This window comes from Terrapene carolina, unplaced genomic scaffold (assembly GCF_002925995.2).
Source record: "Terrapene carolina triunguis isolate 2854851 unplaced genomic scaffold, T_m_triunguis-2.0 Scaffold85, whole genome shotgun sequence".
NCBI lineage: Eukaryota > Metazoa > Chordata > Testudines > Emydidae > Terrapene > Terrapene triunguis.
Genome location: NW_020664436.1, coordinates 16,170,694 through 16,186,684, shown reverse-complemented (window position 1 = coordinate 16,186,684; position 15,991 = coordinate 16,170,694). Strand labels below are relative to the sequence as shown.

Genomic DNA, 15,991 nt, shown 5'->3' with positions numbered 1-15,991 from the left:
GGGTTGATTCAGTCCAAATGGAGCGATGCAATATAGCATCATTAACATTTTTAGAAACTCTCCCTAACTGTCTAATTTCTAAATTAGTAAATTGTACAGTATGTAGTGGAAAAAAATTGTGTGGTGTTTGGTATAAAGGTTTCATATCAGCATAAATTTGTCAGCATTTCTTCAGTGTTTGAGGAGGAAGGGTTTGGATCAGGTCTGGGCCTATGTCTCATTACATCTATATAATTACACACTTTTAAATGTTTTTCGGTCTTAAAATGTACATTTTTCCCTATAGACTATGGGGTTCAGACTCTAGGCCTGCACGGAAATCTCTAGGTGATTGGTTGCCTTTCCTCATAAGCTTGCTTGGTGAAGAAGTGTACCAGTGCTGATTGGGCTGCCCAGGCTGATGTAAAATCTGAGCTCAATATGTACACCAGGCATGACTCATGCCTTCCACCTACTGCCAGCCAGTGGATAAGCAGCTCCCCTCATACTGGTGATGTCTCTTTCCTACTGGAGAGCTCTGTGGTTAGCCCATGAGATCCAAGACAGGGGACAAGGCTCCCAGAATCCCCAGCATTCCTGAGGGCCCCCATGTGCCCTGGACATACCGCCCCCATCTCTTCACATAGTCCTGCTCCCATATGCTGCCCTTACATTCTCCCATAGTGCTGATGGCCCAATTCCCTATATGCTACCCCTCCATGTGCTTTGCTACCATTTACTGCCCCCTGCTTCCAGTGTGATGCTGTCCTTAATGCTGTGTGCAGTTGTCTCCATTACCCCCCAACACCTACTCCAGCCCCCTCTTATCAGAGGGATCTTCTTGCTCCTCTCACTGGCATGCAGGGAGAGGGGGAAGAGGGAGCAGGGGCAGGTGGCCAGCTGTCCCCATCTCTCAGTTTTGGGGGGCCATGGAAAGGGGTACTGTCCTAACTGAGCAGAGAGTACAGGCACACCAGAATCTGCAAGGGGAGGGACATACCCTCTTTGACCATGGCTTGGTTCCACTCTCATCCAAGACTCAGCTCAGTCAGCTTAGGGGAGCTCCACCTGCCTCCTTCCTCTTCCTGGCATTCTATCATGTGTCCAGACAAACTCCTCCCAAGGGGGTGGTGATACCCCTGGGCTGAAGCTGTTGAATCACTGTACCATGACTAGCTATCCCACTGTGCAACTCACCACCATCCAGAGAAGGGTGCTTTGGGAAGTATTTTTGCCAGTCTCTCATAGAACCAAAACAAGTCGCATAGGGGTGACTAGGAGCATGGGTTCAACTTCCCATAATGCAATGTTGTCCATCCCATAATTTCATCTGCATCTCATAATATTTCATGCCTCTTTTCAAAATCCCCACAAACCCATGTGTCTCTCCTTGTGGTCTGCCATCTGGGTCAGAAGCATGGATCCTTCACAACTCTGCCCTATTGTGATGGGCATTCTGAGAGTGGGGCACCTGATCCTGCAGTATCTGCAGAGCTGCCAGAGTTGCCACAGGGAACGTGACTATTCCTTGGAGGCTAGATTGCTATGTGATATAGAAAGAAACAATTCCGGGTTGTTGGCAGCATTCATGGGGCAGCGGCAGATGGTGGAGTGCTGGTTCTGGGCCTGACAAACAAGCACTGACTGGTGGGATCACATTGTCATGCAAGATAGGGACGATGAGCAGTGGCTGCAGAACTTTCAGATGCACAAGGCCACATTCCTGGATCTGTGTGCCAAACTCACCCCAGCCCTCCAGCACAGAGACACCAAAATGAGAGCCACACTGACAGTTGAGAAGCGAGTGGCAATTGAACGGTGGAAACTTGCAACGTCTAATTGCTGCCAGTCAGTTGGGAATCAATTTGGAGTTGGGAAATCCACTGTGGCGGCTATTGTGATGCATGTGTTCGCAGCCATTAATCGCCTCCTGTTATGCAGGACTATGACTCTGTGCAGGACATAGTGGATGGTTGTGCAGCAATCAGGTTCCTAAATTGTGGTGGGGCGATAGATGGCACGCATATCCCTATGCTAGCACCAGACCACCTTGCCACAGAGTACATCACCAGAAAGGGCTACTTTTCTATGCTAATGCAAGTGCTGGTGGATCACTGGTGACACTTTACCGACATCAGTGTGGGTTGGTGAGGAAAGGTGCCTGACACGTGCATCTTTAAGAACAGTGGACTGTTCAGAAAGCTGCAGGGACTTCCTTTCCCAACCAGTGGATTACTATTGTCAATGTTGAAATGTGAATAGTGATCCTGGGAGACCCAACCTATCCCTTGCTTTCATGGCTCATGAAGCTGTAGGCAGGCCACCTCAACAGCACCAAGGAGTGCTTCAACTAGGGGCTCAGCAGGTACAGAATGACAATTGAATGTGCCTTTGGTCATTTTAAGGGTTGCTGGCATTTTCTACTTACGAGATTAGACCTCAGTGAAAAAAATATCCCCATGGTTATAGCTGCCTGCTGAGTTCTGTGAAACAAAGAGGGGAAAGTTTCCACCGGGGTGGAGGTGAAGCGGCTGTCTGCTGAATTTGAACAGCCAGATACCAAGGCTATAACAAGAGCTCAGTGTGGAGTTATACGGCCCAGGGAGGCTTTGAAAGACCATTTTAATAGTGAGCTGGCATAGTGTGTGTTGCTGTAGTGTGCTCTACCTGGCCTTGCTCTTTTGCTGCCCGGTATGAATCTTGTAGTGATTTCTGGATATGTAGGACTATAACATTGCCAATGCACCTATTAATACTGTCTGTGAATGATGTATGGGTTCTGTGACAAAATGAAGTAACAGGAAATTGGTGGGTGTCAGGCCTGCTCAGCACATGTTGTGAACTAAAAAAAGGTGACTTATGTTCCAAAAAATAGAATGTGTCTTTCGTAGGTCAGTGTATGTGCAGCTGTGATTGTCTTTAATGTTCCCTGGGGGTGGAGTGGTCAGAGTAATGGAACAGCCCCTGATGCCACATGGAATGTTGAGAGGCAGTGTAGGGAGGTCCCGATATTGAGTTCTCTATGGGCTGCAGAGGGAGGTGAGCATGGGATTCTTGGACCTGCAGGGCTACCAGAGTCTGCAGCATCTGTGTTTGCTGCCTGGTGCATCTCCCTCTCCTTTTCCTGCTTGGATTGCCAGGCCTTTCTCCTCCTCCTCTCCACTCTTTCCTTCTCCATGCTGTCTGCAAGGGTCATCCTCCAGGCCTTGGTCTCAGTCTCTGATTCAGCACAGGCTTGCAGCATCTCCTGGAATGTGTCCTCCCAAGTCCTCTTCTTTCTCCTCCTTATCTGGTTTAGATGTTCCGCGGGTGCGGAGGGGGAGACCCTGAAGGCCACAATGGCAGCAGCTGAAGATACAACACACAGAGGTATCACTGTCAGTTATTCATGACAGAAATCAAAACTTAGGATACTGTACTCACTCCCATTGATCTCCACAAGGTGTAAGCACTACATTCTCACTTCTCCTTGGGAAAAATACAGCAGGACACCAGTCACAGCACCAGCCATGGTGAGTATGGCCCTCAGGGTGGGGAGGGCTTGGGGAAATGAGGGATACTTGGGGATAGCTCACAGGCATGAGTATATGTGTATAGGGACTGGGACTGAATACTGGCATCGTTATCCAAAAGCAGTGGTGATTTTAGCTGATACCTCACTCCTTGGGGTAACAGAGAGAGCACAGTTGCTGCTGGCGTCCTGATGCCACCCGGGCCCCCATATGCTGCCAGCCTGTGTGCTGCAGTGGTGCCTGCCAAAGTAATCACTGAGTGGCGCGGGAAAGTGTCCTACCTGGCAGAAGAAATAAGGCAGCCCTTCCCAGAAACCTTCAGCTGAGGATTGCAGAGTACCTCTGTGAAAGTTTCATTGAGGTCTCTATGGAGGATTCATGGGATATCCCAGTTAACATAAAAACATCGCTCTGCATGGCCCCCCCACTGCCCAACTCTAGAGGAGGATGAAAAGCAGATAGCAACTCTGCCTCCATTGATTGTTTCACTACCTCTTCTAGCACAAGCGAAAAAGAGTAAATCGACAGATGTGTCCTGTTACTTTGGGGGTTCCAGCGCTGCAATTTCAAGACAAACTGCATATTTATCAGAGGTTCCTTCCCCTGCCTCAGGCTCGCCTGTGCTCAGGATTGGCTGGACTGCACTGGAGTCAAAAACTTTTCCTGGCTCACTCCACTTCTGGATCCCCCAGTCACCTGTCCCCAAGAGTCATCCTCTTCCTCGTCCACCTCCTCCGCCTCCTCGCTGTTCATGGCAGGGGCCTGTGACTTGGGCTCTTCTGGAGTATCCACGGGGCTCTTGGAGGTGGTGGTGCAGCAATTTGTAAAAGCAGCAGGTCTGTGGCTCCACACTAGATCAATTGCTGGCCACCCTTACCTTCTGGACCCTCTGCTGCAGCTCCTTGGCTTTCACATGGCACTGCTACTGGTCCCTCTTGTAGCCCTTCTCCTCCAATCTGCTCATAGATGTCAACTTTTCTACAGCTGGATCTGAGCTATGCCTGCACAGCCTCTCCTCTCCACAGACCCAGGAGATTCAACACCTCCCGCGTAGTCCAGGCAGGTGTGTCTCTGCAGTGTGTAGCTGGCATGGTCAGTTGCACCCAACAATGGAGAATTTCTAGGTCACTAAGCTGGATGACCAGGAAAGGAATTTCAAAAATTCACAGGACTTTAAAGGGGAGGGACAGCTTCCTGTCCACCTGGATCTGGGGCAGCAGAGTTCACAACAATGATCAGAGTGGTCAGGGAGGGGCACTGTGGGACACATCCTGGATGCCAGTGACAGTTGATGTAAGTAAGGCAGTGTCTACACTGACACTGCATCGACCTAACTTTGACACTACAAGGTCAGGTGGTCATGTCACCTGGTATTAGACACCACCTTGGATACTGCTGGTACTTTTCCACTGGAAACAAAGGCTTCCTGCCTTATGTTAATTCTATTTAAGGCTGGGGAGTAAAGCAAATAGGACTCTTCTCCATTGCCTTCCTGGCCAAGAAGAAAGATTGCTGAAAGTACCTGAAGAGACAAAGGAACTGAGCGGTGGGAAAGGAAAGGGCTGAGTCCAGACTAAGACAGGAGTCTAGTCTGTAAAGAGAAATAACTGGAACTCTAATCTACAGAAACTCTGCAACTTGCCTAAAACAACATTTAGGGTGAGAAATTACTTCTTGAAACAAGTCTCTTTAAGATCTTAAGTTTAGTGTGCATATTTTGTTTTATTTGCTTGGTAATCTGCTTTGTTCTGTTTGCTATCCCTTATACTCACTTAAAATTTACCTTTTATAGTTAATAAACTTATTTCTTGTTTATAACATAACCCAGATTGTGTAATTCATATCTGGGTGTTACTATTTTGGGGATTGCCAGCACAGTTACTCACTTTGGGAACATCCAATGCACATTGGGGGATTGAGTGGTTTAATTTCACCGTTTGGGGGATTGAGTGGTTTAATTTCACCAATTATACCAATATCGAACTATATGTTACATGGGCCCTTTGAGTTACTTATACTACATGTATGGGTAAACATCACACCTAATGACCATGATTGTATATTCAAGGTTAGCACATCTACCCAGCCTATAATAGATTACAATCATCATTTGCACCCCATCCTTCCTGGATACCATACATTTCCACCCTTTAAACCAGGACCCGTAGAGACTCAGACAATAACAGTATGAGTAAACGGAACTAAATTGGTAGGAAATGTAACAGTTCTGTTTTTTAATGGTCCACAACCTATAAAAGTATCTCGTCCTCATTTGCTTAAGATGCAGCCTCCTATAGAGGTACAAGTAGCGCCACTAATCGTAACCCCACAAATTTCAATAAACTGGACTAGGAATAATTTGACTTTAACTCGGCCGGAATGTGCACAATATACTCCCCCCTGTTTAAAGCATGGTTCAAATCCTTACAGCCAGAACATCCCTTCCCTTGTCAGCGATGAGTTATAACAGATACTTTATTAGGAGGCATAGGGACAGGAACAGGAATTCTAAATTCAGTAGATCTGGAAGCATTGAAAAACAAGGCCAGAGTGGTAGAAACATTGCATCATACTATTATACGGGGGCAGGAGCACCAGATCGCTGAATTGGCACAAACTGGGGTAGATACAATGAGCTTGCAATGGCATACTTGGGAACATGTTAACAAGCCGTTCTGGGCTCAATATGCCACCATGAGGAACATAGCAAACAAAACAGCGTTAGACTTGTGGTGTTTTGAACAACAATTATTAGCTATTATGCTGACAGAAAGGGAGATGGATTGGGTACGAGCTAAAGATATGACATTCTTAACTCCTCTGCTGACAAAACATAAAAATAACCTTTTCCTTCCCTATGTTTCTGGATGGTACAAGGCCCAGGAATCTAAGGTATACACATTGACCCTCACGGGGCACATCGCTATACAAGTAATACGGGTCCAGCTGTACAAGCATAGAGTCACTCTGTGGCCATTCATAGCCCTTTCAGTTCTCCAGGGCAGACATCTTTGGGCTCCTCAATTGGTAGGAACATATTTAAATGAACAAGGGGAAATCATAGACCATCGCTTGTGTTCAAGGTGGACCACAGAACAATGGGTATGTCCTACCTTACCAAAATTAGAAGAGCCCTGCTCCTTACAACATAAAAGTCTGGCAACCCTTTACTGGAATGAACTAGATAACAGTACCACAAAATTGTATTTTGATAGAAAAAGTTGTATCTGTGCCATTGGATTAGAGGAGCTTGTGTTGCAAGATAAATACATCTCAGAACCACCAGTAGAGCAGTGTATGTGTAATATAACTATGTTAAAAACTCCCGCCTTAACCTATTACTTTCCAACTCATGAGGATAAAAGAACTAACACGCTTGATACCAGTAATATTCTATACTTTAATTTTTCTTTGAGGGTCAAGTGGACAAATCTGTACAAGCTAATGAAGGAAAATAAACAAGTTAGCCAACTGACTGAAACCACACAAACCCAGGTGCAGTTTGGGTATTCTACATCAGGGATCTGAAATACTGAGAGTATCCACCCAAGCAAAACAGATCATGACGCATCATTGGTATGATATTTTTAGAGGATGGGCCCCCTCTTGGTCTTCAACTTTAAAAATTGTTACACCCAATTGTTGTTTTTCTTTATTCTGATAAATTTAATGTTAATTGTAATGTGTCGTATGTGTTGTTGGATGAAAAGACTGTATTTTAAGCTGAAACTACAAGCTCACATTGTTTCACAATATATAGCCTTGAAACAATTACATAAGTGTGACCCATTCAATACCTCTGGATTGAAGGGTCAAAAGGGGAACAATGTAGAGCTGAAGAATGAAATTGTTCTTTTCATATTGTAACTAAAATTCCATTTTGAAATGCTTACTCCATTTTGCAAAACCCTGTGTAATCTTATTAACTTAGTTCAGATGTGTGAATGAGGTATGCTTGGATAATGGAATCAACCTCCAGCCCCAGCCTGTCCTGATAAAGTGACGTGCAAACACCAACGGCTGAAGATGCAGACAACTGCCCTAACAAAGTGCAAAGACTCCACCCTAAAATAAAAGAACAAAGATGCAATTGAAACAAGATCAAAGTGAGGTCCGAGGGTGAAAGTCAGGTCTGCAATTGACAGGTGATCAATTACACAGTACCCAGAGGCAGCGTGACACAGCAAGACCTATAGACTCTTGTTCAAACTAAAACCTGTAAGAAGAATGGGTAAGATGGAAGACTTTGGGGTAATGTTCTGCTGACAACATCAAAGGGCATCGGTGCACGTCCGACAGAGACCCAGCTCTTCCTCGTGCCCAGCTTTCCTGGACAGTTAGCCGCCACAAGCGGCGAACTCAAGCTGCGAACCCAAGCTATGTTCAGGACTGGTAACTATACAGCAGCTGCAGAACATTTGGGGTGTGTGTGTATGTATGTATTAGCTATTGGTTAGAAATCAAATTGTGTTCTAATAATAAACGTGGCATATTGCTTTGTCCCCTGAAAAGATCCTGTGTATTTTTATCAGCATAACATGGGGGGGGGGAAGCTGTGCATAGTTCTCTCCACATTGAGGGAGAGGGTGAATTTTTATGAGCTTGCTCTGTGCAGATCTTTCTATACAGCACAAGACTATATTATTTTGGGTTTACTCCCCAAAAGGGGGTGTGCACTTGAGTGCTGGGCAATTTCCTAGCTGAATCTTACCATAGAGAGCTGCTTGCAGACTCTGTGTGATTCTACAGCTGGTGTGTCCCTACCTGTGTGTGTGCTGCCAGAGGCCGGAGAGCCTGATTCAGCAAAACAGGGAGAGGAAGCCCAGGCTAGTGGAGCAGGCCGGCTCAGTGAAACCCCAGCACATCAGATGGCATCCCGGACCGGGGGGCGGGCGTTCAACCCATCACATACTCATATACTATGGTGAGGAATGCTCATGAGGAAATTAATAATTCAGTGCAGGGTTTGGATGATGTGCATTAAAAAAGATGTGGGGACATATTAAATGATAAGGATAAAAGCAGATGTTGAACAGTTGCCTCATTCCCTGAGCACTCTCCATCCTGTGTATTGAATGTGGAGAAATAGTGTGCAATCGTGTAATTAAAAGAGTCACATAATGCATATGTGCAGTGAAGCAGAATTAAGATTGCATGGGCATTTCCTAACTTTTCAGTGCTTGACTTTGCAACTTAAGTAACTTTCTTTTAACATATCAATAGGGTCAGAATATTGACATTGCATAGTGGCTTCAATGAGGACTGTCAGGTGTTCCACAGTTTTGAAAATATAACAACTTACTTTTAGGCAGGGCCGGCCCTAGACCAAATGACGCCCCAGGCAAAGAGTGTCATCAGTGCCCCCTCTCCATTTGTTAAGCTTTGAAATACCTTACTTTTTATTACATTTGTAGTCCATTTCTTGACTTTGATGCACAATTTGCATGCATGATTTATCCCAGTCATATAAGACAATAAATTTGCATGCTAGGATCTGTAAATCTGTATTTATTCATGCCAGATATAAAAAAAATAAATGTTGTTTCCTCTAAGCTTATAGAAACTTTTTAATGTTATGAATAACTGATATGTACTAATATCAAGAAATTGAACTGTGCACCAACATTGGGTAGACCAGTATTAAATAGCGTTACAGTAGGTGAGAGCCTTAGAATGTTAACCCTAGTCCTTTAGTTAAAAAGGTTGCTTTTCTCACCTTTGCTCTCACAAATGAAGCACAGTGTCAGAGACATCCAAAGACAGGCCAATGGCATTTTCAAGTGATAAAATAGCAAGCGATGTCAGTCTCTCATCGGCCATCATCTATCAAAGATATGCTTTAATGAGCCTGAGCTTCGAAAAGCTGCTCTCATCACTCGCAACAGTGACTGACAGTGTGAGCAGAATCCTCCAAGCTATTCACACATTAAGAAAAGTGTCTTTCAGCTCTGCATCATGAATGAACTGGAGAACTTGGAGTGGAGAGTGCTTCCCGTGTTGCAAAATGTGACGGATGTTGTCCAATTCAACATAAAGGTCTTTATCATTGACATCTGAACATTCCCCATATGTCCGCATCCAGTGAAGGTCCGTATAATTGTTCGAGTGTTTTCCTGCCTGCCGGCTACTTACAAAATTCATACAAAAAACCCCACGTCTTTTTGTGGTGCTTCATTTGCCCAAACCTTTCTTCGATGGACGCTGGAGCAGTGTTAACAAGTGAGCAAAAAAACTCCCTCTGAATTTTTCTTCCAAGCTTCCCATCACCTCATCTCTGCTTTTGTAAACAAACTGTCTCTTCTTTTGATGAATGCAAGTTTCCTTGAAGATAGGCTCAACTCCTAAGTTTTCTGCCATTTCTTTGGCAGCAGTGATGGCATTTTCAAATCCATTGTCTCTGTAGGCCACAATGAAATCAAGGCAACTTTTCATTAAAGTAGTAGCGGATGTGATGTCCATTAACTGAGTTTGTAATGCCTTGTTTACAATGTTTACTTGGAACAGGATATCATGTGAACCCACAATTGAGACCAGAAATTTAAAGTCAGCAATCTCGTTTGCCAGACTTTGTGCCTCATGGGGGTTCTAGCCTCGGCTTTACTCGACTGCACCAGTTCCATCAGGTTGTCCTAAACCTCAATCACTTGGTACCTCACTGGCCTTATGTTGTCAATGTAGCTCTCCCAGCAAGTGTCACTTAGCGGCTTCACGGTCAGATTTGTAACGTTGTCCATGAGGATCTTCCATCTGATAGTTGATGTTGAAAACAGGATGTATGTTCTTTGCAGTACTCTGAAGAGAGATACTGAATCTAAAGAAGATGACGCTGCATCTGACACAACCAGGTTGAGGGAATGGCAGCCATAAGGCATGAAGAAAGCTCTTGGATTCAGCACAAGGATCCTTGCCTGGATGCCACTATTTCTTCCCTTCATTTTTGTGCTGTTGTCATAGCCTGGGCCACAGCAGTCCTGAAGCTTTATTTTATTCTCATTCAAAACGTTCATAATCAGTTCTGTTAGGCCTTTTCCAGTAGAGTCATCCACAGACCGGAAACAGATAAAGTGTTCCTTTACTTGGATACAGCCATCCTTGTCATCAATAAAACTTACTGTAAATGACATCTTTTAACTGTGACTAATGTTGGGAGTGCAGTCCATTATTATGGCATAGTACTTCACTTTGCTGAGCTGCATAAATGTATTCTCATGCACCCTCCTTCCCATAAGGTCAATCAATTTGTTTTGAATTGTTTTGCTGCCATAATGGTCCATAGGTTTTTTTTAAACTACTTGACACAGGTGCTCTTGCATGACATTGTCTTATTTCCCGAGGAGCTCTACCAAACCAAGTAAATTACCGTTTTGTTCAGTGAACAACTTATCTGACAAGCCCCAAAAAGCCAAATTATTCTTTGCAAAGAAGAGGGTAATTGAGATCAGATGCTCAAATACATTTCTCCAATGCTGGGTTTCTACATTAATAATGCACTGGTTTTCTGTGTCTATACATTTATTCAGCTTGAGCCTGGACTCGTCCTCCATCCATTTGGAGTAGGCCATAAAATGGCTGGATGACTTTTCATGTTGCTTCAGAGCATCAACTAAATTATGCCAGTAATTGTACCTGGAATGCACAAGCAACAATTTGGCATTCTTGTCAAATATTTTGCAACAAAATCAGAACTCTTTATCATTTCATTTCTAGCAAACTAGCTAACGCTGATTCAGATTCTCAGCATTCTCGAGCACTCTTTTGCAGTGTGACTTTGAAAAGTATTGTTTCTGCTTATTTACTGAAAACATCATATCCTTGATTTTTCCTGGCCCATTCAAAATTGTACAATCAATATCGGCCGAGTTTGGGATCGCCAGCCATAAAGCAGGATCTGATGTATCCATTTGTGGTGTGCAAATTTTCTCATTGCTATTTCTGTCATGTGGCACTGATTATTCTTTATCGTTTCTCTCCTTTTCATGTAAACCAGGTTTTTCTTTTTCACTACTCTCCTTTTCATGTGAGCCACATTCTTCTTTATCATCACTCTCCTTTATGCCGCGAGGAACACTGGGCAATTCTACATCACTTTCCTCACATTTCCATTCCTCATATTCAGGTAAATCTGCTAATTCCTTAGTAATAGGATTTCCATCATTTACACTTCACTCCTAAATTTCTTCTGCCTAAAGCCCGGTCTGTGTTGTTCTGTTTGAGATATTTTCCCATCAAATTTGCCCCTTGCTGCAAACTAGATTGCAATTGAGATTTTTGCTTCCTAAACTGAGCTCCTGAAGGCTTCTTCGGGGAGCATCTTTTATTTTTTATGGGGGAAAACAGAAGGTATTAAGGAGAACAAAAGTCTATGTTCCACAGTCTTAGAACATCATTAAACATGGCAAAAGAAGTAACAGTATTTCTTTTGTATTGTTGCATAGATAGGGATTCGACAAATATCTCTGGCATCTCATTAAATATGTCCTTTATTGGTTGCCACTTACACTCCTCAAGTCTTAAAATACAAAAACACTTTCACAATTCCACAATAGAACATGGTTCACAATATTGCAGCTGGGCTTTCATTTAGTTCTTACATCTCACTGACTGACTGGCAACGCCCCACACCTTATATATCAGCGAGGGCTTGGCTGACAACATTCTAGGAGCTTCAAGGAAAATGTAGTTCTCAAAGTATGGAAGGTTCCATGAGATTCTACAAAAATCCAAAACAGTCGAGGAGGTTAGTGAAAAATGAATCCACATACAGAAGACCTGAACATTTTACTTCAAACATTCTATTTTCCCTTTTGTAGCTAACTACAAAAATAGCACCCCAGGTGATTGCCTGGGTCATCTGGCCCTAATTTTTTGGTGCCCAAATATGGACTTTGCCTCATTTCACACATCCATTTTTTCAAGATCTTGGCCATTGTGCCTGCAGCCACTGCCTGCTACCACCCAGAGTACAAATCTGATTCTAATAGTCCCAACAACAACAACAACAAAAAACACTTAATTGGCTGGAACCATCTATATATAACAATTTATATGGAAAATACAAAGATTTTCTTGAGATGGAAAATTTGTAATGCAATCCTGCACTGATTTGCATCCACTTCACTGCAGCTGCATCTCTGTTGTGACAGTGGAACCTATCTGCAGACAGAGTCTGCTTTTAGGAGAGAGTCTGTCATAGCTTTCAGTCTATCGACAACTAACATCCTTTCTGGAATTATGGGAAGGCTTTATTGCCCTTTGACCAGAGTCATGCTGAGATGTTGAGACAGTGTGATGCATTTGTAGTCCTTGTTTGGACTAATTTGGGGAGTTAGGGCTTCTGTTGATCGGTATACAATATACCAGGACTTTACAAAACATAAATATTTTCCAGGCAAGTCAATCTTTATATATTAAAATTGAAACCGAATTTTGAAGCATGAGACCTGCAGGGAGCCTGTGCAAACTATGCAGAAAAATCTGATGCTTGTAGACTCAGGCTTTTGAAAATCTTTTATGGCTGTATTGTGCAATAGGAGCGACCTATGACTGGTATCCAAGGCTGCCCCAAATAGAATGAATGACAGTAGTCCAATCTGAAAATGAAGGAGCAATAATTAAAATTAGTAATAATAAATAAAAATCAGGAAAGCAGATGAATAGAAAAATGTCTGTGAAGCAGGTCACAAACAGTCATTGCACAGCAATGAGGAAGAGGATATACAAATAAGAGAAAGTAGTAGATAATCACAAATGTAATAGAATCTTTCTGAGATTTGCATTCCAACAAACACACCTGAGTCTTCGATGTTCAATAGCTGAAAAGATCTCCTATCTCACTTTTAGCTTGATACAAAGGCAGGACAGCAGAGGCCCTGATAAGATACCAGAAGCCTGGCACTTCAGTGCAACATTTTCTTCTGGGACAATTTCTCTTGAAGCTTCAGAAGCTGGGCAAGCATTAGTGACCAAAGGCAAGAACCATGTTTCCTACAATTATTATTTGTGTGATCATTTTAGGAATTGAGTTCATTACAGGGATTATAGCAAATGGATTGATGATTGTTGTGAATTGCAGTGAGTGGATCAGAAGCAGAAAACTGACCTGTTGTGACATGATCCTGACTAGCCTGGGCATCTCCAGATTTTTCCTACAGTGCACGATAAGCTCTAACAATATCTTAAGTCAACTACCTCAAGACATGAATGAACTGTGTGCTATATTCAGAATAGTGACTATTTTCTGGATGTTTCTAACTACTCTCAATCTATGGTTTGCCACCTGCCTCAGTGTCTTCTACTGCGTGAAGATCGCCAACTTCAGCCAACCTCTCTTCCTCTGGCTGAAGCGGAGAATATCAGGGCTAGTGCCACAGCTACTCATGGGATCCTTTCTGGTTTCCTTGGTCACCTGTCTCCCTTCAGTCAATACCATAGATAGAAAGTACATAGACAATTCAATGAATAATCTATCAGGAAACACCACCGGGGAATGTCTATATAAGGTTGATTTATCTTCTAGCTTCTTTATTTTGTCCATGCTTGGATATACCTCTCCCTTCATTATATTTATTATTTCCTCCATACTGTTAATCACTTCCCTGTGGAGACACAGCAAGAGGATGGAAAAAACCACAAGCACCTCCAGGGACACAGTTACTGAGGCTCATGTCAGAGCAATTAAAGGACTGATCTCTTTTATTTTCTTTTACATTTCTTATTTTGTGGCACTAGTAATATTTTTGTTAGAATTATCTACCATCAGCTCCTACTATGTATGGATAGTGATAATGGGTGCTTATCCCTCTGGGCACTCTGTTATCCTAATTCTGGGTAATCCCAAACTGAAGAGAGTAGCAGTGAGGGCTTTGCACTATGCCGGGTGCAGGCTGAGAGAGGCGGTTTCATAAAACTGCTCATGATGAAACTCCACAAAGACATCCCCTTCTCCCCTCTATTTATTTATCAAATATTTCCCCCTACTTCAGCATGCACTAAGATTAGAAGATTTCCATCTAGAGCTTTGCTTCTTGAGGATAGTGATAGAGGACCATGTTAAACTTAGGGTGACATGATTCTTTTTTCTTAAATGTTTGTGAATGAATAACTCATGGAGGTCAAGGGCAAACTCCTCTTGATTGTGAGCTAGATTTCCTGAGATTGAGGAGTGGAAGAGCCCTTGAATGGGTACAAATATCCAGTCATGCTGGGGTCCTAAGATGAGAGAGGTGGACTGGACACCCCATGTCCAAGCTGCAAGATCTCCACAATCCCAAATGCCTCCAATGACCTCCTAATGATCTTGAGGGTCTTGATGTGAAAAGACAAGAACATCACATTAACAAATGAAAACAAAAGATGGCCTAGAGGATCTGCCCCTGTTGTGATGAATCTTGCTAGTGGCTGCCACCAGGTGAGTCTTTGATCCAGAGATAATCACAGATCTAGTTAAAGTCAATGGGTATGCTAAGCATTTTTTCAACCTCTACCGAAAATTAATCAAGTCCCTTTAGATACTAGATAACTACAAACAAAGAAGGGACTATCCAAGGGATATGGCGAGTCATACTTAAATTGTGTGGGCTGAAGAGTTGCCCTGATTGCAAATGCAGGGGGTAAGATTTTGGTTTTGCAGCCTTTCTGTGCTAGGGGCACAAAGCCAGGAGAAAGCCTGGAGAAGCAGTTGTGAGTATGACCCTGACAAAAAGCAGTGAGAGTGAGTGTTTCTGGGGCACAAAACTTGCTGGAATGGCAGACCTGGGGAATTTTGAGCCAGGAAACTGCCTGAAGTTCTTTGTTCCTACTGTATTCCGGGGAACAGGAATATCACCCAGCTTGTATCACCAATTTCTCATCCTAATGGGAACAACCTGGCAAGGCCCTGAATATTGGCTAACTGCTCATGCCAGTTGGGCAAAATTGGTGCTGGGGTAGGAGAGAGCTGCTGAACCCAGTGGGAACAGATAACGAAGGTGCTCAAAGAAATCAAAGCAAATCAATGTCAAATTGGGATTTAACGCTAGCCAAAGAAATTAAAACAAAAGCTGGCGATGTCCCAGAAGGAACTAAAGGAAGAGCTGTAGATATTAAGTAAGATCTGTAGGATTACTAGAAAGAACTGAGAAATGACCTGGAGTCAGAAATAAAAACTTTTTTGGAGCAGCAGCTAGAAAATTCCCAGTCTTGATGTAAGAAACCAAAATATAACCTAGAGAAGGAATTCAAAGTGTTGCAGACCACTGTGGACATCCGCCTCCTGGATGAGGAATCAGGCCAGTCAGAGAACTTGGGTACTTTACAGTACTTTTCTACCCCATTTGTAACCCACAGAGGCCCAGCAAGGAGAAGTCGGCTTGTTCCAGCTCAAGTAATACAACAGCCCATTCTCTCTGAGAGAACAAATCCTTGTGAGTCTTATTTGGCTCTGTTGAATGTCACAGCCCAAATGAATGGTTGTAGAGATGGGGAGAGGCAGCTTTCTGGACGCCAACTTGAGTGGTCAGCTT

The 15,991-nt window shown here is 43.4% G+C and overlaps 1 protein-coding gene across 1 annotated transcript; it reads left to right on the top strand.

The window, feature by feature from the left end:
* Nucleotides 1–13,468: 13,468 nt before the first annotated feature.
* Nucleotides 13,469–14,395, top strand: LOC113406214 (taste receptor type 2 member 7-like). The gene has a single exon (XM_026649521.1). It carries the CDS (start codon nucleotides 13,469–13,471, stop codon nucleotides 14,393–14,395), a length of 927 nt encoding a protein of 308 aa, XP_026505306.1.
* Nucleotides 14,396–15,991: the final 1,596 nt, after the last annotated feature.

Bases quoted from the DNA above. Each gene is read 5' to 3' on its own strand.
- LOC113406214 (XM_026649521.1), top strand. From the start codon at position 13,469: ATGTTTCCTACAATTATTATTTGTGTGATCATTTTAGGAATTGAGTTC.